This window comes from Fringilla coelebs (assembly GCF_963513975.1).
Source record: "Fringilla coelebs genome assembly, chromosome: 1".
Lineage (NCBI taxonomy): Eukaryota > Metazoa > Chordata > Aves > Passeriformes > Fringillidae > Fringilla > Fringilla coelebs.
In genome coordinates, this window is record NC_140028.1 from 63,057,779 (window position 1) to 63,081,826 (window position 24,048).

The 24,048-nt window shown below is 36.4% G+C and overlaps 1 protein-coding gene across 1 annotated transcript in view; it reads right to left on the reverse strand.

Moving 5' to 3' along the window:
- Positions 1-24,048, reverse strand: part of GABBR2 (gamma-aminobutyric acid type B receptor subunit 2) — a gene marked incomplete at both ends in the record, with an annotated part of 450,697 nt that overhangs the window by 119,948 nt on the left and 306,701 nt on the right. The window contains 2 exons of the mRNA XM_084216671.1: positions 5,950-6,072; positions 20,128-20,235. Coding sequence (XP_084072797.1) covers positions 5,950-6,072; positions 20,128-20,235 — 231 coding nt within the window. The remainder of the gene's footprint in view (positions 1-5,949; positions 6,073-20,127; positions 20,236-24,048) is intronic.

Genomic DNA, 24,048 nt, shown 5'->3' on the forward strand with positions numbered 1-24,048 from the left:
ATGTAGCATATCAGTTTCAAATCCTACTCCTGATTATAATTTTTACAAGTTGGACTACTACAATATCTTACAAATTTAAGGATTCTACTGTCTTGAAAAAATGGCAAGATATTTGCAACATTTTGCTCAGATACCAAAGCAGTTCTGAGCTAACAATTAGATACTGTTGGCAGTAGTTTGACAATTATTCTTTTGAATTGCTATAGAAAACCTGGGAGAATAGAATCTTTTTCCATTGATTTTTTTCTGATCAGTTTCCCTGTTCCTACCAGCAACTCCAGTCGCTCCTCAGTGAGTTCATCAAAAGGGTTCTAGCACAACAATCTCCACAAATCCTTCCACTAAGAATTTTGCTGAATAAAGCAGCAAAGCAATCATTTAATCATTCCACATAGCCATATTTTCTGCAAGTAATGATCTTCTATTCTGCTTAAATATTATTCCCAAGATTCTGTGGCAAAATTGCTGCTACCGGTATTTACAGAAAAATTTATTATTCTTTTTTCATTCATTGTAAGATGCTTTTTTAGACTCCTTTATTTTCTTCTACATTTAAATTACCAGACATTATGATCCTGTGTATTTTCCCTGCTTGGATATAATTTTATTTTTTGAAGGAGTCTTCCTGCTGTTTTGTCATGCTGAGTCTTTTCTTTTTCAAGTCTGACTTGATGTGTGGCATGAATTTACTCTGTGTCTCACATATGAAGTTCTTAATACTCTCTAAACCACCTGTAAACATTGAACTCTCTGCAGTTCACTCTTTAGCCTCTCTTTAAGACACATCCTTAATTTAATGTTTTTCTGCTTTCTGAAAGTGAGTACCACTCTACAGACCTTTTTTTGTTTGTTGCTTCTTCAAGGCTTTCAAATCTAAGAACAATTTATTTGTTGCTATGGAAAACTCTTTCAGATATCAAGACTTTGGAATGGATTCTGTGTGCTATTCAGAATGAAATCAAGGGTTAAGTTTCTGTCTGTGGGTTCTCTAATCTGTTGAATTACAAATGAGTTAGTCTGAGCAGCACATTTTTTTTTTTTTTTGGTTTTTCACTGTTTTTGAGTCCCTCAACATATCAGTCAAAGCTGAATTCTGGTTTGTTGTGTAGTAATATGTCTCTGGCGGCATTGTTATACACTTTTAATACATAGGAATTTTGTCTCACTCACTGAAATTATTAATTTAGTAATATGAATTGACTTTTCTTTAACATACTGCACTACTCTGACACTGGCATGGCCTACTAATCTTTCCAGCATATTGGTATTTTTGTTATTACAACATCCTCATATAAGGTTTCCTCATACTGGTTTCTGCATTTTACATTTATATCAATGCTAGAAGCCCAAATAGGACAGGTCTCATTGATCTCTTTTTCTTTTCTGTGCATTCTAAAATGGCATCTCATTCAGATTTTTTTCTTTATTTCATGTTTATTACCATCCCAGGACAAATTAGGGGGAAACCTTAAATACTGGTATTCCAGATAGCAGAATTAAGTTTATTTTTAAATATTGATAATACTATCATAAGTATGCATAAGTGGAAACATCACAGAAATAAGTACTTAATTGGTACTAAGACATCAAGGAATATAAAGGCTGCTGCCCTGGATAAATGTTTTAAAAATTTACAAGAAATATTGGCATCCAGTATTCAAGATACTACTTTCATTGAATCTAACACTAATGCAAGATATTTTTACCTTGGGAATTATAAAAGGTAGTCCATTTCCCCTACAAGTTATTATTTATTAAACATTATCACTGCCTACGTTCCAAGGCCACAGAGATCCAATGTGTTTCATAGATATTTGTGCTGTGAGAAGATAAGCCAGTCAGAGGTTTTCAAGCTGAACTCTAGAGTAGAAGAATTGCTACACCACAGAATCACAGAATATTCCTGGTTGGAAGGGACCCACAAGGATCACTGAGTCCAGCTCTTAAGTGAATGGACCATACAGGGACTGAACACATGGCCTTGGCATTATCAGTGCCATGCTCTGACAATGAGCTGAGCTAATTGTGAGCAAGAGGTGAGTGTGAGTGCATGTATCCACATGGACCCTTTCAACTGTACTAAGTATATGATTGAATTATGATATGGCTGTTGCACAGACTGCACTCTCTAAAGTATTTTGCTGTGGTTTCATTCCAACACAGCTGAGCAACTGAAATTAGAGGGAGCTGGTTTCCTAAGTGTTCTTTTCTTGTGGCTGGATTCTCTTCAGCTAAGAGTAAAGCTCCCTTGTAGCAAGTGATTTAAAATATCTGGTTTTGGACAAAGGGATAAAATCACTCTGTGACCCTTCTCATAGAGGAGACTCCACCAGAAACCCTCTCCCACACAGCTGGCTGTTTCCAGCAAGTCTGTCATGGTCCTATGTCCTTAAGACATGTATCTGCCCAAATTTGTCAGATTTGGCTGAAAGAGGTAGCAGGAAAAAAAATCACACAGAGCACCCTAGCACATAAACATTACCTTCCTAAGAAGGCAGGTCAAAAAGCAAACAATGGTAGAGCCTTGCAAATCTCTTCTACAGCAGCATCCACAGAAGCACCCTAGTTCCTCATGGGCATCCCAGCCAGTGAGACAGTGAAGGAAGGATGCACTCCAGTTCACATGACCGGGAGAAACAGTCTGGCAGGGACCTGGCTCAGATCTGAGCATAATCATTCTGATTATGACAAAAAAGGTGAATCATGAGGAAAAAAGCAAATTCCTAGTTCAGCCTAGGAAGAAATTAGTGAGGAAAAAAAGTAGATTGGTCTCTCCACTGGTCTGAAAAATTAGCAAGAGGAGAAATGTTACAGGCAGGGAAATTAGGAAAACAGATAAATAGAGGTAACATTATGGATTAATTCCTCTTTTTTTTTTTTTAACACTGCTGCTTGAAGATTAGAAGCTCTTTGTGTCATCAAATGCTTTTGCAATATGTGAAAATTAAGCCTACAGCACTCTTAGGAAAAGTACATAGGGACACTGCTATGGTTCCTCTGCAGATTGCCGTACAGTTAAGGAAGTTTTAACATTGTCCCTGCCTTGGCCTTTAACCTCTTTTCTTTTACCCAGCAACTTTATTGTCCATATACCATAAACTACATCCCCTGCTGATGACTGGAGGATCTGGATGCTTTATGGTTCAGCCATTAAAACTTTTAACGTGGTGTCTTATGGCAGCCACAAATATGTTTTTCCTAAGGAAACCATACCTGTAGGGTCAGGATGCCAGAAATTGGTTTGAAAACTGACAGATCCAACATTCTATAGGATTTCTGTCTTCTGTAACAGCCCGAAAGTCTCGAAAAATGCCTTCACTTCCCTTTGTATTTTTAGATTTAGACTGCCTATCCTCAGCTTATAAGGCATGGATTGCTTGGACTTTGCAAACAATTCCAGAAAAGGAGCATGGATTTTAAAGTTCTGGGTTTAAGAACTCTTTTAAAAAGTTCTTGGTAATTTAATGCTGTTGCTTCATTAAAATGAACTATTTTGTGAATAATAGCAAACAGCACAGGACATTACCAGTCTTTAGGCTTCTTGCCTTGGTTCCTTTGATTCATGTGTTTATGAAGACACAACTAACAGAGGGTCACCCGATAGAAGCCAAATGCAGAACTATCCCGTAGGAAGCTGATGAGTATTCATAAACAGAGCTCAAATGGTTCATTAGCTACAATGACTGATTGCATTCTTAACTTTGGAGCCTACATTTAGTTTAATCTTTATCACTTGTATTGGCATTAACTGACAGAAATAATCCCTTTAAAATTATTTCACAGAATCAAGTGGGACAAGAAATATCCACTACAAAATATTCCTGAAATAAAAGAGAAACTTGCCACCAGTAGTGTTTACTATGTGGCAGGTATTTTTCAAACACAGAAAAGATGATATTTGCTCCATCAAACTCAACTAAAGAATTAACCGTTACACTTTAGAAACCTAAAACTTAAGAAATAACATAACAAGAACACCACCACCACCAATAATAATAATAATTATAGCAGCTAAGACAATTGTCATTTACTTTTACACAACATTTGTTGAGACCCAAAGAGGTGTGCTTCAGGAAAGTAAATTGCAGTTCACCTCACTCCTTTTATAGTAACATATTTTATGCACATACAATAGTTTAATGACCACATTTGCTAGCAGGATACTTTTATTTCCTTCCCACCCCAAATCCATTAGCTTAAAAAATATTCTGTGCAACTTACAGTAATAGCTGAGAGCTCTAACAGTAATTTCAAGTCAATTCTATGCTGAGGGATCAAAATATCAAACATTGTCATGTGTGCATTCAGTGACTCTTTGCATGGGCTTATATAATTCCATGAGAATTTCAGTTCTTATGCAAAGTTCAGGTAACCAGTGTGCAGCCCCATGGTCTGGAAAGCCCCAAATGTGGAAAGAACACACAAAGTTTTTAGCGTTATATATTAGATGATCAAAGAATATACACTGAAGAGTTCAGGTGGAAATTGCAATCATTTAAAACTACAGTAAACATTGTTTTTTAGATATATGTTACTTATGGTTTAACTTCACAGTTCTTCTGCTGTCTATGGACATTATACTCAAATGAATCGAATAAGACTAGATATCAGGATCTTTAGTTTGAACTAAAGTAAAAAGTAAAATTCCTTCTATCTGAGATTATTTTAATTGGATTTTGCCACTCTTTGTCATAATATGTTTGGGTTCAGATGAGCAGAGAAAATGTTAACAATACTGACAACTGAAATATCACTTACAATACAATTGGAGCAAAATGAAATAAACAAGGTTCTCAACAAGCTGCTATGGCTTCAAGCTATACACACATAGACCAGAAGTGTCTCCAGCAGACAAATTTCAGCTACATTTTCTGTTTTTTATTGACAACTGCATTAGCTGGGAAGTCTTTCAAACTCTAGGGAATGACTGGGACAAATCTTTTCAGATTCTAAAATGATTTTTTCAAAGAAATCCCTTGCAGCTAAAGAGGCATTGTTCTAGGGTATCTTCTACAAATTATACTAAAAAAGTAAAATCTTCTCCTAATTAAATTCCAGAGCTACACTGCAAAGTAAAAACAAAGTAAAAGCAGTGGAGTGAAATGGTATATATTTTCTTGCAAATGTTAACATCAGAAGAGAAAACAACTTTTTTTTTTCTTACTGATTGCCAAGTACAGGAGAAGAGACTAACACTTCCAGATTGTCCTTATATAATCTAGTTTTCAGATATCACCACTTTCCATGTTGGAAGCAATAAACTCTCAAACAATGCACATCTACATACAGATAGATGTTTTTTTCCTGGGTATAAATTGTTGCTGCCACGTTTCTTGCTGCCAGTTTTTCCAGAAAGCTCTACTTCAGCTCCACTTCTAGAAACCAACCAGAGTGTTGGAAAGTGTGTACAGCTGGCATTAAGCTATCACCCCCTGCCTATCAAAATTGCTTGTGTGACCTTTCTGGGAATACCATTAAGAGAAGAATAATCAGTATGGGTGCATGCACATAAAATTACTGCAAATAAATATAGCAGTAGGTAACATAATTCCTGACCATCTCCACAAAGAATGCAGTCTAAGCAGTGACCTCTCCTGCACTTATCTTGAATGAGCTCTTACTGAAATTCACTAATGGGTTCTGATAATCTATTATTTATTGCAACAGACTCTAATAGAGAGCTTTAGCAGAGGACTCTCCTTGTTTACAAGCCTCACAAATAAAATGTCTCACAAGTGACAGAAATGTGGCACCTGCAACTATATACACAATTTCTTTTGGCTGCAGTTGTTTCTTCTCTGTTTGGTTTTGAAAAACAGAACCCTTCCTGCCCTAAAATACACACCTTGACTTGCTTTCATTTTACCTGATGCATCTTTAGCTTAATCTTCTGGAAAGCTGTAGATACTGATATGCAACCATTAGTATTACTTGGGCTTGAGGACATACCTCCATGTTATACTTTTCCACTGTCCTCCTCAAAGGATCCACAACCTGCCAGCAAATCAGGATGCAAAGATCAATCAGTAGCATCCCTCCAACTATCCCCAGTAGCTTCTGGTCTTTAATGATCTGGAGAGACAAAAAAAAAAAGAAGAGAAAAAAGAAGTAGGGAGATTCCCATGAGCCACAGATAGACCCTATACAGCTTTATTCCTATACAGGGAGAAAGACACAGGTTGCTAGTAGTAAAGATTTTTAACAATGAACAAAGAAAAGAAATATAGATAGATGAAAGCAAGACAAATTATTTTAGTTCATTTCATGGTTATTAGAAGTATCTGAAGTGCTTTCCCACTTCTAAAAAGACTTTGGGTAGACTGTCCAACATTTATATTGAAATCCAGGTTTAATATTAACGCCTGGAAAATTAGAAAAATATATTCTAGGGAGCCACTACTGTGTTTATACATGCAAATGTGGAAAAATGTTCATCTGCCTCTCAGAGTAGAAGGTATTGAGGTAGTTTTCACTAAGATTTAGTGCTCACTCTTTCATAACCTTCTTGGATGTGGAAAATGCAGAAGCCATCAAAAGTTTATTTTGGAGGGTTTTTTGTGTCTATGTGTTTAATATTTGCCTCTGTTACCCAGGGAGCAGGAAGAAATGATGCATTTTTTCTATATTACAAAGGTCAGAGGCTTTAATGCACATCTAGTGTAAAACATGCTTTTAATTTTGCTTGGGGTTTAGGTTCCAAACAGAAAAACAAGAGATGCTGATAAAAATAAAAATCCAACCATGTATTAGAGTCTTTTATAATGCCATGCAATCCCTATGTAATTTCTACTGTTGTACACATAGCAACACAGAAAAAATATACTGCAATTGCATTATTTCAGTTGCAAAGTTGTAATCATGTTGAAATATCAGGCCTAAATTAATTTTATTTCAGTGTTCTTGAGTCCATGGTCATGGTTTCTTAATTAATATCTACCTCTATTATTAAGAACACACCTCCAATAGTCAAAAGGTACTGCCAAATTGCTTTAACATGGACAAATACACATCTTTTTTTTCCAAGTTTCCATTCTGGGAAACAGTTGACTTAATCCAAATGAAATATTCAAAAATATTAAGCCTGAGAAGCTTAAGAAAGTTGTGATTATTTCAGTTCAATTTGATGAAATTATTAGGATTTCAAAAATGCATTAAAAAGCCAGAAGTGTCAGCTAATCTTAATAGAGGCAAGGTTAGTATTCCTGCGTAGAATAAATTGTATTTGCATTACATTCTTATCAAGCTGAAGGAAATGATGAAAATGACAAAAATTTGAAATAATGTATAAAGAACTTTAGGAAGTCTGGTTTTCCTATTGCTTGGTGTGATATCTTTTCTATTTTGAAAGATGTTTCGGCAACATTGTGCACCACTTTTTGTTAATCTGCTAGTTTATTCTATAGATAATTTGGAATAAACTAAGAGTAAAATAAAAGCTAGAAATCAAAATGAGCTGAAGGACTCGATACAATATTTTCATTTCCTGAGACCAGTTATGTAAATCCATGAAGCTACCACAGCCATAGAGCACTGGAAGGTGATGCTTTCCCCATGTTTGCAGCAGCAAGGAAGCAGCACACCCATCTCAGAATTCTGAGACAGCACGGGCTCGTCTGGAGAGGGCAGGTGAAAGGGGAGGGTGCAGCTTTCATGGTCATGTGTCATGCTGCTGGGTGATTTGGCAAGGAGAACTTTGCAAGGAAAAGGTGCCTTGGTGTGCTGTGCAGGGGGAGGAAGACTGTTGAAATGTGTTTCTTCATAAAGCTAAAATGAAAGCAGGTATTAAGCAAAGATTCTCAGACACAGCTTGGTCCCTGGTCTTCTTTGGGAAAACAGAACTATGTCTGACCTTTTAGCTGTTTATCAAGTGGCAATCAGAGCTGAAAAGGAACAGGTTAGCTTTTGTTAAAAAAGCCCATGTGTTTTTTAATCTCTTTCGTAATGCCTGCAAACAGACCTTGAGTGAAACATACCTAGTACTGCTCCCAGTATGAGCAGAGACATGGAAGAGAAAACAATGGGGAGTCATAGAGAATTGGATTTAGATGAAATGTTGACACCTGAACTCAAATTTCTTTTCCTCCCTCTTAAATGGCTATGGAATTTATTGTATTGGCATATTTTAGTTGGTCTTCCTTTTTAACTGATGTAGGCTATTTTACTGAAGCTGGCTGTTGAATTATTACATGTTTAGCCTTTCTCAGTAGACAGTGGGCAGGGACAAAAGCCTTTAAAAGACAATTCATCCCACCTATCCTGGGAAAGATTTAGGGTCAGAGAAATTAGTGTTCTGAAACATGTCCCTCCCTTCCTCACTCCCTGCCCCCCAAGAGGAGGTGAAGACAATTAACTCCAGCTAAAATATACGTTTGACAAACTAAAAGCTATGTGAAAGCATCTTGCCAGAAATGTCTCCCTCTGCTCTTCTAAGCCTAAAAGGTTCCTTGAAAAAAACCACTCAAAATATCTTATCTTTCAAATGGAAATAGTGCACATTTTACCTAGGATACGTAAGCAGCCCAATGTCCTCCATATTTTTATGAACTATCTTCATATTGAAAGTAAGGTTGCATTGAATTCAGATTTGCGAACCCCTGGTAATATTAATCAATCTGGTACAGCAATGCCAGAAGGAAAAGAGTGAAAGGATATTATTAAAAGTAGTAATACTGATAATCCACTCACCGAATCAAAATAAATAACTTCCTATTCCTGATCACATTGCTAATGTTATCACATCACTTCTCCTGGCTCTTGTACATCTTTCATTTGTACCTGACCTTGCACTAGCAGATCAGTATTTTAGTTTGGTAACCTTTTTTTGGACAGGTAGTTATTAGAAAAATATAAGAGTAGAGATAGAGCAAACAGTTGAGCTCTTCCTTGGATACCTCTAGGAGTAGTTTTTCCTGCATTACTCTGCCCTTTTCTGGACAGAAGGGGAGTTGTATAACAGCAGCTGTCACTGGCAGCAGGTATTATTCATCCCTTCCTTCTGCCAGACAGCCAGGAGGAAGGCAAGCAAAAGAAAGCCCACAAGATAACCTGAGTGACCTACACCATCGTGAGGAGCTCTGCAAAACACAGTGGTGCTGGTGCTGCTGCAGGCTGGGAGGGCTGAATGCTGGGCACCTGGGGCTGCCTCCCACACCCATCACAGCGCTGCTCTGTCCTTGCCAAAACCACTGCTGGAATACAGCCCTGAAGCAGAACTCTGCACAGGAGTGCTAGCTTTCAGAACAAAACACCGAGGTTCAATTATTTTTCACTTCTGCCAGTTATTAGCAGGCTGTCCTAAAAGAGATTTGCCCTGAGAAATGCCACAGGTATATCACTAACAGCACTTCTAAAAGGCTTGCTGCTCTCCCCTTCCACCCTCAGGAAGGCCAGCTTTCCCAGCCATCACTCCCACCCACTAGAACTCCTTCAGTTCAGTACATTCACTCCTCGGGAATCACCAGATGCACTGAAGGAGTCTTGACTCAGATCTTGCAAATCCAACAAATTCTCTGTCTGACAAAAGAAAGTAATGAGCTAGTGAGACTCCTCACAATCAAAAATGTAATTTTTCTTTAAGAGGAAGGTTCTCATTATTTCTCTTTTCATTTTCCTTCTAGCAAACAGTAAATCAGCCTTTGGAGAAATACATGGTAGCTAATAAAATCCATTTATGCAAGTGCTCCTGAATCCTTGCTGAAGCCAAGCTCTCACACAGCAGCATCTGTGAGTCATATTTTCTACCATCTGTGATTGGATAGGTGAATCTGTCTCATCCTGGCAGATCTGAACACTGTTATAAATGCCATTGCCACCAGTCGGGACTATATATCTGGATATGGAGCAATCTGTCCTCAAAATAAATTCACTCGGAACAAAAACTGGTAGGCCATTTTCTTCTCAACATCACTCTATGGGCAAATCAAAATTACTCTGAAAACTCAAGGCCATGAAGGCAAATCAAAGTCCTTACTCTCCACAGACTTTGCCGTCTGATCACAGGAGATATAAAATCTGCCTAAAGGGATAAAGTTTCTGCTCATGGAAACTCTTGGGGATTTTCTAGAACTATCACAGGCTGTACCACCTGCCACTTCAGCGGTCCATTTGTTTATTATTGCATAAACCTTTTGTTGGGCTTTTTTCATCTGCTTTCTAAAGCATATCCATTGTGTCCTGGATGACCCTATCATCCACTAGTTTGTGGGATCACCTGGAAATTTGGCAATCAACAGTAACTAAACATGAGGTTTGTTTTTTATAGTTACAGCTGGGGAAAGCTTTGTATTATTTCTTGTCTTACCAGAAACCGAGCCTGCAAATGTTCATGACATAGACCTTAAAGCTGAACTCCATTCTAAACCACGGAGAAAGTGTCTGACATATGAAAACTTACATCTCCAGGATGCAACATTAGTTTTGTACTCTCTGATTTCCTCAGACAGCTTTCCAGCATGACTGAAGAGTTAATTTACTCTTTTCTTCAAAGTTAGTTTCCTTATTACCAGATCACCTCCATTTGTCAGAACAATCTCTTTAAATTTAAAGCTGTATTAGTTAAATCTTTGCAGTTTGTTTGTTTGTTGGGTTTTTAATTAATTCATAGAAACATAGGCTGGAAGTGCTTTTGCATTTATTTATACGTTTTGAAATGAATATACTTTTTTTTCTTTTCCATTTAAAAGGAAGGCTCTTAAGAAGGAAATTCTGGTTTCTCTTGTGTAGATCAACCCTGTCTAGTCTAGCTGACAGAGTAGTTCCTTGCCTTCTGGCACTAGCTGGATAAACACTTAAAGTTATTAATTGACTTTTTTTTTAGTTGTCTCTTCCCCAGACTCCTGGGATGGAATCTGTAGAGAGAAACTCTCTTTAAAGGATCGCTCTGTGAAGCTTCCTAGACCTTATACAGTTAAATGAATATCGCTGACATCAATTACAAAAGCCCTCAGAAATCTGAAACCAAATATTCTTCTCCCTGATACTTACAGAAATCCTGCTGATCAGTGTCCCCCCTCTGAACTGGAGGGGAAAGAAAGAAAATAGAGTTTGTAGGGAAAAAAATTGCAAAGTCTGTGAGCTTGCAAAAGGGACCATAAAACTGCTCGTGCACTTGCCTTCAGGATACTCCCTCCGCTGCACAAACCAACCTTTCATTTCTCTCAGTACGGTTCAGGGACACCTTGGGCTTGCTCCCCTCCATTAAGTGGGTTGGCACAAGTGGGAATGTGCCAGGAGGTTGGAGATGCAAAGTCAGTGGTGGGTGGGTGAACTTTACCCTACGTGGGCTGAGGGAGATTCTATCTTAGAGTTATTAAAGCCATTAATTTTTTAGTGAACTATACTGTAATACATTCTTAATTTCTATTGTGTAATGGAATGAGAAAAAAGGACTATTGAAAACACATTATGCATTGTTCCCAGTAACTCCACAATGTTTTTTTCAACAGCTATTATGAGTACTTCCTATAATAGATTGTGTGATTAGTATTGGCGATGCCTCAAGCTGCAATTACATTCGTTTTAATGAGTGAATGCTAATGTTTTAAAAAACGTGTTGTAGTATTAAGGATTTTGACCAGTAAGTCACAGAGAGTAAAAAGCTAAGTTCTATTATCTTAGAGGTATTTTGACTGATTTGATAGAAGACTTGTGTATCTACTTATAAATTTAAAAAAAAACCAAACCAAAAAACCAACATTTCTGTCTGTTTCCAGTGAGGATCTACTGTGACACCTGTAGTCTAGGAACTTGGTGCCTACCTTTCAGGATAGTGGAGGGCATGGTACTCCTGGCAGTAATGGACAATTGGATATGATTGAAAAGTTTGCCTTTGAGAATTAAATAGCTACAGTCACTGGCCTGCTAAAGCACATATTTCTAAAATGTGTCTTCCTTGGTGACTCCTGTTTAGGATAATTACATCATTGGGCAGACTCACTCTCCCATTAATGCTATTGCAAATGTGGATGTGTTGACTGTATGCCCTGCTGCCAGGAGAAGAAATCGATTGGAAGACAGCTTTCCTCTTTTCCAACTCAAATTAAAAAAAAAAAAAAGTAGGACTATCCTAGTGGAGATGCTCCCTAGGGAAAGCAGAAGATAGAAACTTTTCAGAGGTTAGAGATGGAGAGAGATTAAGTGATGGGTTAAAAAAAGTGATAAAAGTCCTGTTTTTGAAAGCCTGAGCCTCAGTTTGGACTACAATGCACTAGAGAATTGCAGACGTGATTTTTTTACTAACATTGGTAATCCAACCATAACGAGCACATAATTTGTTTTTCAATATAAATCTATGTTGAAAAATGACTATTTTTCACAAAACTATATTGAAAGGACAAAAATAAAAAACATGTTAGTCTAATAATGGCACTAAGAAATCCAACTTGACAGCATTAGAACCAACCATTCTTGCTGGTGTTCTGGAGAACAGTCTTAGAAAAAAGCTTCAACATTGTGTAAACTTCTGCTCACAACCATAAGCAAAGCAAGATGTGCTGCCTTGAGAAACCTGCATATCCCACCAACACAGCAGGTCAAATTCACCTTTGAGAGAAATGCACTTGTTGAGCTCAAGAACAGAAATGTAAAGGACTTTCTATGAGAGGTGTGAATTCCCATCTTTGGAGTTGAAAAGAACCCAAACCTTCAGGAAAAAAAAAAGGTGCATGAAAGATTTAAATGTTCAGAAAGAAATATTCTGATTTTGTTTGATATTACATTAAAGTACCTAGACTTTAATATTTTCCTTAATGAAAAATTCTCTGGGAAAGCATACTTCATCATTACCAAATAGCTGGGAACATCAATGCACTTGATTACATTTACAATCCAATTTCAAGCTATTCAGGAATAAATTGCCTCATACTGTATAGCAACATGTTCTTTATTTCTCTGTCATCCAATAGTCTCATAATACATAGAAATTATGGTTGTAGCACCATTTATGAGCACTTACACTCCACATAGAGTTTTCGCTGTTTTTGTCACTACTGAGGTTTACCCTTATCAAGCTGTATCATGCAGAAATTTCCATACATAAATTACTTCAAAAGCAGATTTTTCTCCTAGATGTACAGTTCATTAGCTCAGCTTCTTTCTGTGACATGAGCTTGAATTTTAACTCCACATTCCATATTTATATAAATGTCAATTTTTGAAATATGATTCCTGTTATTCCTTGGTTGACATTTTGGCTGTTCAGCTCTTACGAAAACCAGGATGCTTAGTTTACATCTAAGTTTGGATTCTAAGATTACACTGACTATTTTTAAAGCTTTGGACTTAAAATTTATAGTAGCAGCTATTTGGGGAAAAAAAATCAAAATAATTTAGTTTCCACTTATATCACTTAAGGAAATACTGTATCTGTTTATTGATAAACCATAAGCCCTACCTGAATAATTTACACTGCCCTGTAAGTATCAGAGATTACTTGGTCCAGTGGTAAATATTCATAATGAAAAAAAATCCTAAACATAAGCAAATTTCCAACTGTCTTTCTTATTCTCAAAGACTGAACAATAACACTGAACATTTCTTTAGGTATCCATATGCTGGTTCATTTTCAGCAGATGGTCCCTAATAGATTGTTGTACTGTTGGTATGGTTACCCAAAGCAAATTTCTGGATCTTGACACATCTCCTCTCCAGACTTACAATCTCTCACATATATTTAGTAGAATACAAGTGTATCCTAGGGGAAATCCATCATATAACTTCTTGTTATACACACAGAAAGCTCTACTAAGATTTTTTTAAAAAATCCTGGAAAAAAATAAACATTTACAGCCTGAAAACTGACCTGGAAAATATTTTATAACAGAATTTATGGAAGGAACTGATTAGATAACACAAACTACATTTATGCTAATTCAAGACTACGTCTACATAGGATTTAATTGAATAAATGAGATGTGGCCTATGAGGTTCTGACCTAAACCCTAGGTCAACAAAATCTAGAGACCTTTGCTTCATCTATTTTTAAAAGATTAAGATAATGGGTGACTTTTTTTTTAAACCTCTTCAGGATTTTAGTGAGGAAAAACATAGATTGTAATAAATTCTAAATTCCATAAGTGGCTTGAAAAACTTACATGAAAGTTTATAGCCAGAGATGACATTCATTCTATAAACTTCCTCACAGAGGTTTTCAAGTGAGGGATGGGGATAGCAATCAACAGACACAAGCTGAGAAGAGAAGGCAGAGGCACATGAACCCATAACTGTGCAGCCTCCAGCTGCTTTCTCCCCTCTATTTTTCCTCCCCAGGGACAGACACTGTGCAATCACAGGACCTGGCAGCCTCCCTGCAGCTGGCACCATGCAGGGTAGGAGCACACAGCCAGCTGTGCCCACCCCGACCTGGGAGATGAGGATTGGGCACTGCTCAGAGCAGCCCATGCGCCCTGATCCCCAGAAAGAGCCTGGATGGTTTCTTACCCCTGCCAGCTTTCTATACACCTGTTTTTGAACCATTAAATGTACAAGTTATTCAGGTGGGGTGGCAGATTTGTTAAAAAATGGAGTGTGAAGGCAACAAGCTAAAATGTCTGAGAATTCCTGCACTGCTTCACTCAGGTAATACATTTGCTTCTCAGAAAGAAAGAAACAAAAGAATAATTACTGAAAAATTTGCTCAGAGAGATTCCTACAGCACAACAAATAATTCTGGAAAGTAGTTATTTTTCTTCATTTGGCACTTAACTGTCTTATACATGAGACCACCTTTCTCAAAACTCCTACTGCCTTTTTCATTATGCATATTTTCTGGTTTAAGTGAAAAAGATGGTAACATTAAACTCTCCCTTTTACTGCACAGTCCTATTGCATGCCCAGAGCAGACTCACTACATTTGCTCCATGACAGTGGCATTCTGTAGGAAACCAAGGCTTCACTGGTGTCCTAATAATCCACATAGGGGAAGAAATGTACATTGTAGAGATCCTAGCAAGCTGTAGTTTTTCAATTATTGACTTTTCAGCCACAACATAAAATTTTTAACGTTTTCATGAGCCCATTCTTCATAGAGAAAATGGAAAGAGGATTCAATTATAGAGAGAGCTGCATGCATCAGCAAGAGGAGCCTTTACATCTTTGCACACCTCATCAGCTTGAGGCTAAAAGAGTCACTAGAAGGTATCAGGATCTGTACAACTGCATAACAGGAAAACAAGGCACATATTTTACCTGTAGGTTTTATGGATACACAGTAATAGAAAGAAGAACAGTAAAATTCCAAAATCCTGCGTTCAGATTTTCTCCTCTGCCTACACATCTTGTGAAATAATTTTGGCCAGTCCTAATTTCAAGTTTTCATCCTTCTCCATTCTCATTCCTGCTTTCCTTTCCTAGACTACATTCCTACTTTTCAGGCATCCCATTCTGCCTCTAAATTTCAATCTCAATCTAATTTAAATCAGACCTAGTCCTTCAATTACAGAGTTTTCCACTTAAATACCATAATCAGGCTCTGCATTCCATCATGCTCAGCTTTCTTGATCACTTCTTACAGACCTTCTTGCCTTTGCTGTCTTTGAAATTTAGTTTCCAAGGAAATTTTAATCCAAATTCAGTCTCCCTCTTCAGTGTCTTCTCCCAGTATATAATCCCAAGATTTTCCTTTTTTTTTTTTTTTTGTTCTTCTGGACAAGCTTCTCTCTTGAAGTAATTGGCAGGAAACCTGATTTCTCCTTCAGTCTCTCTCCTGCTCCCAGTCTCTTGGCCCTGAAGTTCCCTTGCACTGCCAGCCTCCCTTCCCCATCCTACTGTCAAAAACATAATCTGTGCAATCTCCCACCCATCTTTGCAAGGCATGAAGACCTCAGCTCTCTCCAATACTCTTACAAGGACCTAGCAGGCCAAATGGATGACAATAAGTTTGCCAGATGGCAGCCTGACAGGCATAGCTGAGTCAGGTTAGACTGATAAGTCATTTTTGTCTGTTCTGATTATTTGTAGATTTCTTTCCCTTTGATATTACCAATGCAGAGAAAAGCTTATGTGAAGGAGTAGAATCATGTTGGTAAAACTATAGCAGCACAGGCCTCAAGAAAAGAAGCTGCTCTACATCCCTTTTGTCATTATATTCTGTATTTATCCTGTAACAACTTTGTCAACATAAAGACATATGCCACCAGAAATCTACAGCAGTAGTAATAACTGAGTACAATTATAATATTTTCAGTGAAAATTGCAGATAAAACATCCCTTCTCTGATGCCACAGTTGAAGAATTAAGTCCAAATAGACAAAGCCAGAGTGTAATCTGTTATGGGTAAGACAAGCTTATCATGGCAGCATCAACTGAGATGTACTGTATTTTCAAATACAACAAAAGCAGCAAGGCAACACTGTGACCTTGATCATCTTCATGCTTTAGTGTAGCCATCTACAAATGGCCAAATGCTTGTCTTTGTAGGAACAGAATTTATAAAATTTATGGAGGCTTTAAACATCACTGCTTTGAATTTCTGTCTATTCTGGTATTTATCAGAAGTGCATGGGCTTTATTTGGCATTCAGGAGTTGTGCAGGAGCAGTCACTGTGCAGGAGTGTTTAACACCCCCAAAAACCCAAGACAGTGCAGTTCCCACCAAAATAGACAGCTTCTCATCCCTCTAAATGTTCCAGAAGGGTTTGTTCTGTAAATGGTTCAGCTAGCTAAAGCTTCCCCAGGACACCACATGCTCTCCTGCCATGGATATTCTCCTCTCTCTCCTCTTATCCACTGCCAGCCCTCCTGCTGCCAAGAGAAACAGAAAACCAGTCCTCACCTCTCTCTGAGCAGAAGACATTCTGCAGCCCAAAACAACAGCAAGGAGATGTATGAAAACCAGAACTGCATCTCAATTATAACTGTTACAGCTATTTTTAATACTAATTCTATTTCACTTTCCATTATCTCCGCTAACCTCTTCAAAACTCAAAAATAATTTATTTCCCCCTACTGATTTTGTCATTTCCATTTGACAAAAATTGATCCCCTTGCACCCCTCTGTTTGCAGCTAAAACTAATGCATTTTTAATTTGCTTCCTTTGAGCCCTAGCAAGATCAAAGATGGTTACAGAGCTCTGGGAATTTTGTAAAATTTATCCTTAGTAGGCTGATAACAGAATGAGTATATTCTGAATTTTATTGTTTATTAATTTTAACAGAAGACTGGACATATAAAAGGGTGAAAATAAAATAGACTTTTGAAAGCTTTATAAACAGCTGTTAACGAGAACCTTCAACTAATTCAAGACATTCTAACTCATTAAGTTTCACTTTCCACTGCAGTAATATGGAGTGTATTATTATTATTATTTTAAATTCTGTGTATTTCCTCACACTGAGACAGATATCCACTAATCCCTTCAAAAAGCCATGTTGTACATGGACGTGTACAATAAATGCACAGAAGCTTGCCCTATCTGATGAAGATAAACAGATTTACTCATCATATTCTCTCCTTTACTTAACACCCACTTTCAAGAAACGAATTATCTAGAATTTTCAACAGCCCCACAAAGATTCTTTCACCCTGTGAAGAAATTTCACTGTTGGCAAATATTTTCCTCATGAAAATATTGAGGATGACAGGCAAAGGTGGTATGCCTAAAGGTCACACAGATTTTACTGTCATACTTATATACAGGTGGTAACTGAAGTGATCACAAATGAATAAGATCCACACTACTTAAATAATTTTGGAACTTTGTACTTCTCTGATTGCAATGCCAGTCTGCTCTGTCATGGCACAAATAACTCAGAAAACATTAATGTGCTTTACTCATGTGGCACTACCTTTGCGCATTTGTCAGTTTAGATATTGTTTGCAAAAATTTCTACTTTCTGTGCATCCATAGAAAGAAAATACTTTGGCTGTAAACTACATCTGCAGAAAATGGAAATGTCATTCTTGCAAGACATAAGTAAAGAATGCCATGTTTTTCAGTTGACTCCTAAAAACACTTCTATCTATCCTTGCAAATCAAAGACAAAAAATATATGACTAGTAAACACTTATCTGGATAGCTGATTTGTTCTACATAAAGAAAACTCTTGTACTTCATGATTCATACTTGTGATTTGGAGTGAGATATCTAAATAAAGAATTCTTTAAAGTTTACAGAACAAAATGTGTTATTGACTTAATTCCAGAATACTGAGGAAGGTAGCCTAATAGCCTTGATGCTTCCAGTATCACTCAGAGCAAAGCAGCTCATTGGTCATCATCCAGATGTCTGAGAGTTTATCTCCCTTATGCTTGCCAGTATCTTTTTAACTGATCTTAAATAATTTTAATATCCAGCTATGCATAATCAATTGCAATTTGCAGTTGGTGAGGAGCCCCTTGAAGGACAGGGGTAATAAAGAATTTGAGGATTATGTTTAATTAACAGACAGTGAAATTTAATATTGAGCAGCAACTTGCAGATCTAAAATGTAATGTTTAATAAAAGAAGCAAAAGCTCAGTGACAGTCCATTGCAGTATGTGTTCACTCCTATCTGAAATAGTATGTGTTGGAGAAATTATAAAATTTTGAGGATAATAAAAGTCATGAAGTAAATGCTTTGATATATTAGACTGCATTGTCTTATGTGATTTCACTAATTCCAAAAGATTTGTACAAATAGGTAAAAAAATATTTGCAATGTAAAATTTCATTTCTCAGGGAGGTAAAATCCTGGCTCATCTTTGTTAAAAGAAGGAAGTGTTTAACATAGGAAGTGTAAGAACCTTGAAAAAAAAGGAAAAAAATATATACAAGACTCTGTTGTTATAAAATGGTATGTTACAGTGGGCTCTTTGCACATGCGCAAAAAGGGAGGTTCTGTTTCACTCCACCCAGAGTATCCTGGTTTTGGCATATAATTTTTTAAATTTTAGTTAGTTTTAAGATATTTATTAATATTTTTAAAATATCATTATTATTATTTTAAATATTCATCTTTTGAAATATTAATATATTTATTCATCTTTATTTTTTACAATGGATGATAATGAAGTGGAGCATACCTGACACGACTGAATAGGAGGGGGAAGTGCTAAGTGGATGTGTTGTGGTGCCAGAGTAATAGATCCAGTTCCAGACACAGCATGTAATTCCTTAATAACCCCAGACATAAATCTTCTTAGAAACTGACTTAACTCTCTCCCTGTCTATCTAAAGTCCATTCCTTCTAAGGGAATGATGTATTCTATTGTGACCGACTCCCTACATATTGCAACTGTGGAAAAATAACATAGTGGTAGCAAAATAAAAATTAACAACAGAGATCTTTTATGACCACCATAGAAAAAAAAGAAAGACTAATCTGACAAGGTTTTAGAACATCCTTCTACTTAATTTAGTTATATATAACTCTTTATTAGAGTAAAACTGTTCAGATGCACATAGGAACTGCACTTGGCTTTTCTGCTCATTCTATAAAAATATTAATTTTGTTTTTCTGTTTCAGGAACATTTCTCTTAATGTTTTTACCAGCAAAATGTTTTCTACTCAGTGTTTTTCCAATTTTTTAATAAAATCATCTCATAAAAAGTACTTCATGGATGAAGAGAAGCTTAATGGGAAAAATATCATGAAGAGCTGCACTACTCCTTAACTGAGCCTAATCCTTTACAGAAAATGTGCTGTACCAAAAATGACAGAGACAACTGGTTCAATTCTGACCAGTCTTAGAGTAAACTTATGCAATTTCAATAGTAGTTAGAAAGGAAGCTATAAGCAGCTATAAGCAGCACTTTCTCTTGCCTCCTCCTACCAATCCATGAGAAATCCTCAGGTAATACCCATGTCTTAGATAGATATAATCAGAAAACATTTAATAAAACAAATCTACCAGAAGGAGACTTCTGGATGCTGAAGCAACATACTAAGAGGAAGCAGAGATCCAAATTCACTTTGACATTTTACAGCCAACTCCACTGTCCACCTTTTGTTATAAAGACTGGAGGGCTGATGCGTGACTCCAACTCTGAGAGACTAAACAAGAAACCAAAAAGCCTTAATGTCAAATTATTCAGGATCTTTGGATGTGACACATGAACAGTCAGCATGGCTGTGGCCATCCAGGAAAGATATGAAAACAATTAGAAAATTGTATTAGTAGGGCAACAAAAATAGAGTCTATTTCCCCTTACCTTTTTCTTCATTTTTACGTTTTTGAAAATTGCATGGACTCTCCACGTTTTTGCAAACATTGCTCCAAATGCAGTTGTGTAACCCACTGTAAGAATCCATGTTCGGACCTAAAAATGTATATACATAAAAAAAAAAAAGAAAAAATTACTTAGATATCATAATTTCAGACAACTTTTTCATCAAGACCGTGAGGAAAAAAATATCTGAAGAACCTGAAAAAACTTCCTATTTAGTAATTTGCCATTCATTGCTAATTAGCTTTTTTACTCATCCATCCATTCCCTCCCTAACTGAAACAAATCTGGATGCTGAATTAACTATCTCTTTCATATATAAACCCATAAATCTCTTAAAATATTCTGCTTTTTTACTTTTATTGTCTTCTTTGCAGATAGAGGAAAGAACCAGTGGAGAAATTCAAGATGCAGACTATAAAAAGCACTCAGGGAGCTAATTTTAACAGCAACATTTTGAACAGAAATGAACAGAGAAATAGAGATGTAATTCAGACTAAATAAGAATAGATTGTACTATATGAGATACACATCACTCAGTGAAAAACCTGAGCATTCTGGAAAGATAAGAACAACAGATTTTAAATTATCCTATGAGAGAAAATGGCAAAACAGGAACATAGTTTTGGTTGGCAAGCCTCAGGAACAATACCTGCAAATGTGGCCAAAGAAAAATGAGGTGGTGAGCTTGCACAGATCAATGGTGTAATAGGACCTGAGCTGGCCACAGCTTTGACACATACAAACCAGAAGATTTTAAAACTAAAATAGAATTTCTGTCTTTAGCATAAAGAAGAGACTAAGGTTTTGGGCTGTTTTATCCTTTTTCTTTTTAATAGAAAAACTTCAAATTGACCAAGAAGGACAGAACACAGATGAAAAAAGCTTTTTCCTGCAATTTCTCCCCTGCTCATAGCAACTTGTACACAGGCCCTCACTTCTGGACTTGCTTTGAGCCAGGAGAGCGATCTTCAGAGCTGCAGCAAGCTCTGCACTGCCCTTTCTAATTCCTAGGAAGTTTCTGTTTTCATTACCATGCAGGTTTGGCTGTTTGAAAACTTGTTTCCCTGAACAGGTCATTTTCTTCCCAAAGATGGATCAGAGGCTACAAAGCATAGCAGGTAGAAGACCATGCAAGAGGCACACCATGGAGCTGGAAGCCAATAGTTGAATCTGAGAGCCTGAGAAATCACGAGGAGGAGGAAGAATAATCTCATCCTCCTTTTAGAGACTCCACATGCACCAACCCATAAAAAGGGAGTACCAACCCATAAAATGCACAAAACTGAACAAAGAAATAAAAAAGCCAAAGTACTCTACCCTCCAGATGAAAAAGCTGGGGGAGAGACAATGCTAAATACAGGGAAAGGAAAGCTAGAAAAAGGGAAAGCCAGCCTTCTTTTGGCCACGCTGACTATGCATGCTCGGCCAGCAGAGCTGTTTTGTGATTAAAAAAAAAACAAAACAATCTGATTTAGAGAAACTAGGATGTTCTAAGAAAGCATTTGGGAACTATTATTTAGAGAACCTAAAGGCAATATTTTTCATTAGAAACCAGCCTAGTTTCACATCCAACTTCTGGAGAGTTGGGATTTTTAATTTGTAGTTTCAGGATATGCATATTGATGAGAAACTAGGCATTCTAGTAAGATTCAAAACTTGACTCTATGACAAACTTGGGGAATAACCTAAATGTTTCATATCTAAATACATGCTCTTTTTTGCCTTTCCAAACTTTTCCAGAATTTCCATTTGTGTATTCAAAACATCGTCTTTTTACACAAAATGTTCTGTGGAAAACAAATTCTGATTTTTAATGGTGTTTAGCGCCTAGGTAAAAAGGCAGGGAAAAGAAAAAATAGATATATATTCATTCAAAAACGATTGCTAAAGCCATAAAATTACTTTAGTTCCTTAAAATAAATAAATAAGACACAAGTGGTCCAAAATAATGAATTAGTAAGAGAAAAGGGGTTCTTCATTATGAGAGTTGTGAGGCACTAGAATAAGTTGTCTGAAGTTGTGGATTCGCCATATCTGGAAGAGTTTAAGGCCAGGTTGGATTTGGCTTTGAGCAGCCTGGTCCAATGGGTGGCACCCTTACCCATGGCTGTGGAATTGGAACTAGACAATATTTAATGGACCTCCTGACCCCAGCCATTCTAGGGTTCTATGAAAAGTGCACACAGCACCATGAGTATTAACATTAGAAAATGTTGTGATTGTGCATAGAAGACTGTTTGGATATTTACATGTATATATTAATGACTTATTGGCATCTAACATTGTGGTTTATCTGTTGCATCATTGATAATGATCCTGAATGTAGAGTTGACTCATTGCTGGGTAATCTTGCTATTAATAAAACTAGTAAAAAAACTGTGATAAGAGTCAAACTACAGGAGTTTTGCCACTTTGTGACATTCTTGAATGTGATATTGAAAGTGAAACTCCTAAAGAAACAAACAAAAAAAAAAAAAGAAAAAAAGGAATAGATATTTAAGCCAGCAAAGCATTATTTTTAACTTCACTATTTTTCAAGTCTTTGCTGATTAGCCACTCTCCTGCATTATCCTTCAGTAAAACCAGTTAGATCAACTCTGATGGATTTAAAAAATAAATTTCATATAATTGTGTTCATACTAGCCACTTACATTTTTTTGATTTCACATCAATAACCATACTTAGCATTCAATCCTTCTGCTGCTATTAATAAGTATTCAGCTCTTTTGTGTACAGCTTAGTGGTATATTTGGCAAACAGATACATGGTATTTTCGTGTCTCTAATAAGACTGCTTTGTTCTCACTGAAACAGTAATTGTCTCTTGGGAATACTAATAAATTCAATTATGCTCATAATATGTTTCTAACTCAATATTCAGAAAAATGTTATTTCTAGCATGTTTAATTCAAAAAATTTTATGTATCCCTGATTAGGATTGTGCATATTAGAATAACATAACTACTGTCTGTATAGGAAACATTTTAGCTTAAATATACCAGGATTTTGTCAAAATGAGATCATTGTTGCTAAGAAGGAGATGGTAAGTTTCAGATGAAAATTAATTTTTAATTTTGGAGAAAATGACCTCAAATTCATCTCCTATAATTCATTAATGCAGCTGGCAAAATGAAAAATTTAGAAAACAGCAAAAGTCTCTGAAATTCTTATATCTGCTCATTTATATTCTTAAATGTATTATACCTCCACATCCTACTCATTTGAAAGAATGTGATAAAAATATCAGTAATTGAAAAGCATGACCATGATGTTGTACAATTGATCAGCAATTCTCCCATGCTGGAAGTTTCTAATGTTGCGTCTGCCCAGAAGAAGATCACCCTTCCCTCAGAACCCACCAAACAGGAAGGAAAGTCTCTCTTCAGTAGACAAAAACTTGCATTCAAATGCCTGTTCCTAAATAGACACAAAACCTGAAAAAATTCTTTCTTTTTTCTTAAATGGTTAATTAATTACAAAATTCTTGATGCCTTCAATTATTTCAGGGTATACATTCAATTACCAGCTCATAAGTCCTGGTTCCCTTTTTTATAAATAAGATGAGGTGACTATTTGAATATGTCCTAAAAATATTTTGTTTTCTATAATTTAAACACAACTTGCAAATGTCAAAGGAAATTCTATAATTTGGTATACAGCAATCAAGTATTCCTACACAGATAGTAAAATGGAGTTTCTTATGTCTGTTCTCCTTTTAGGTGCTACACTATTTTGGTTTAGGGTCTATTTTGAAAAACATAATTTAGGAATTTTTTTCTTTTTATAAATTACCTGATAGAAGCTCTTACAGGTGCATTACCAGTGATAACTAAAAAAACCTAGAAAACATTTATCTGGTGGATAGCACAGCTGACAAACAGTAAACACTGAAAGTATCTCCACA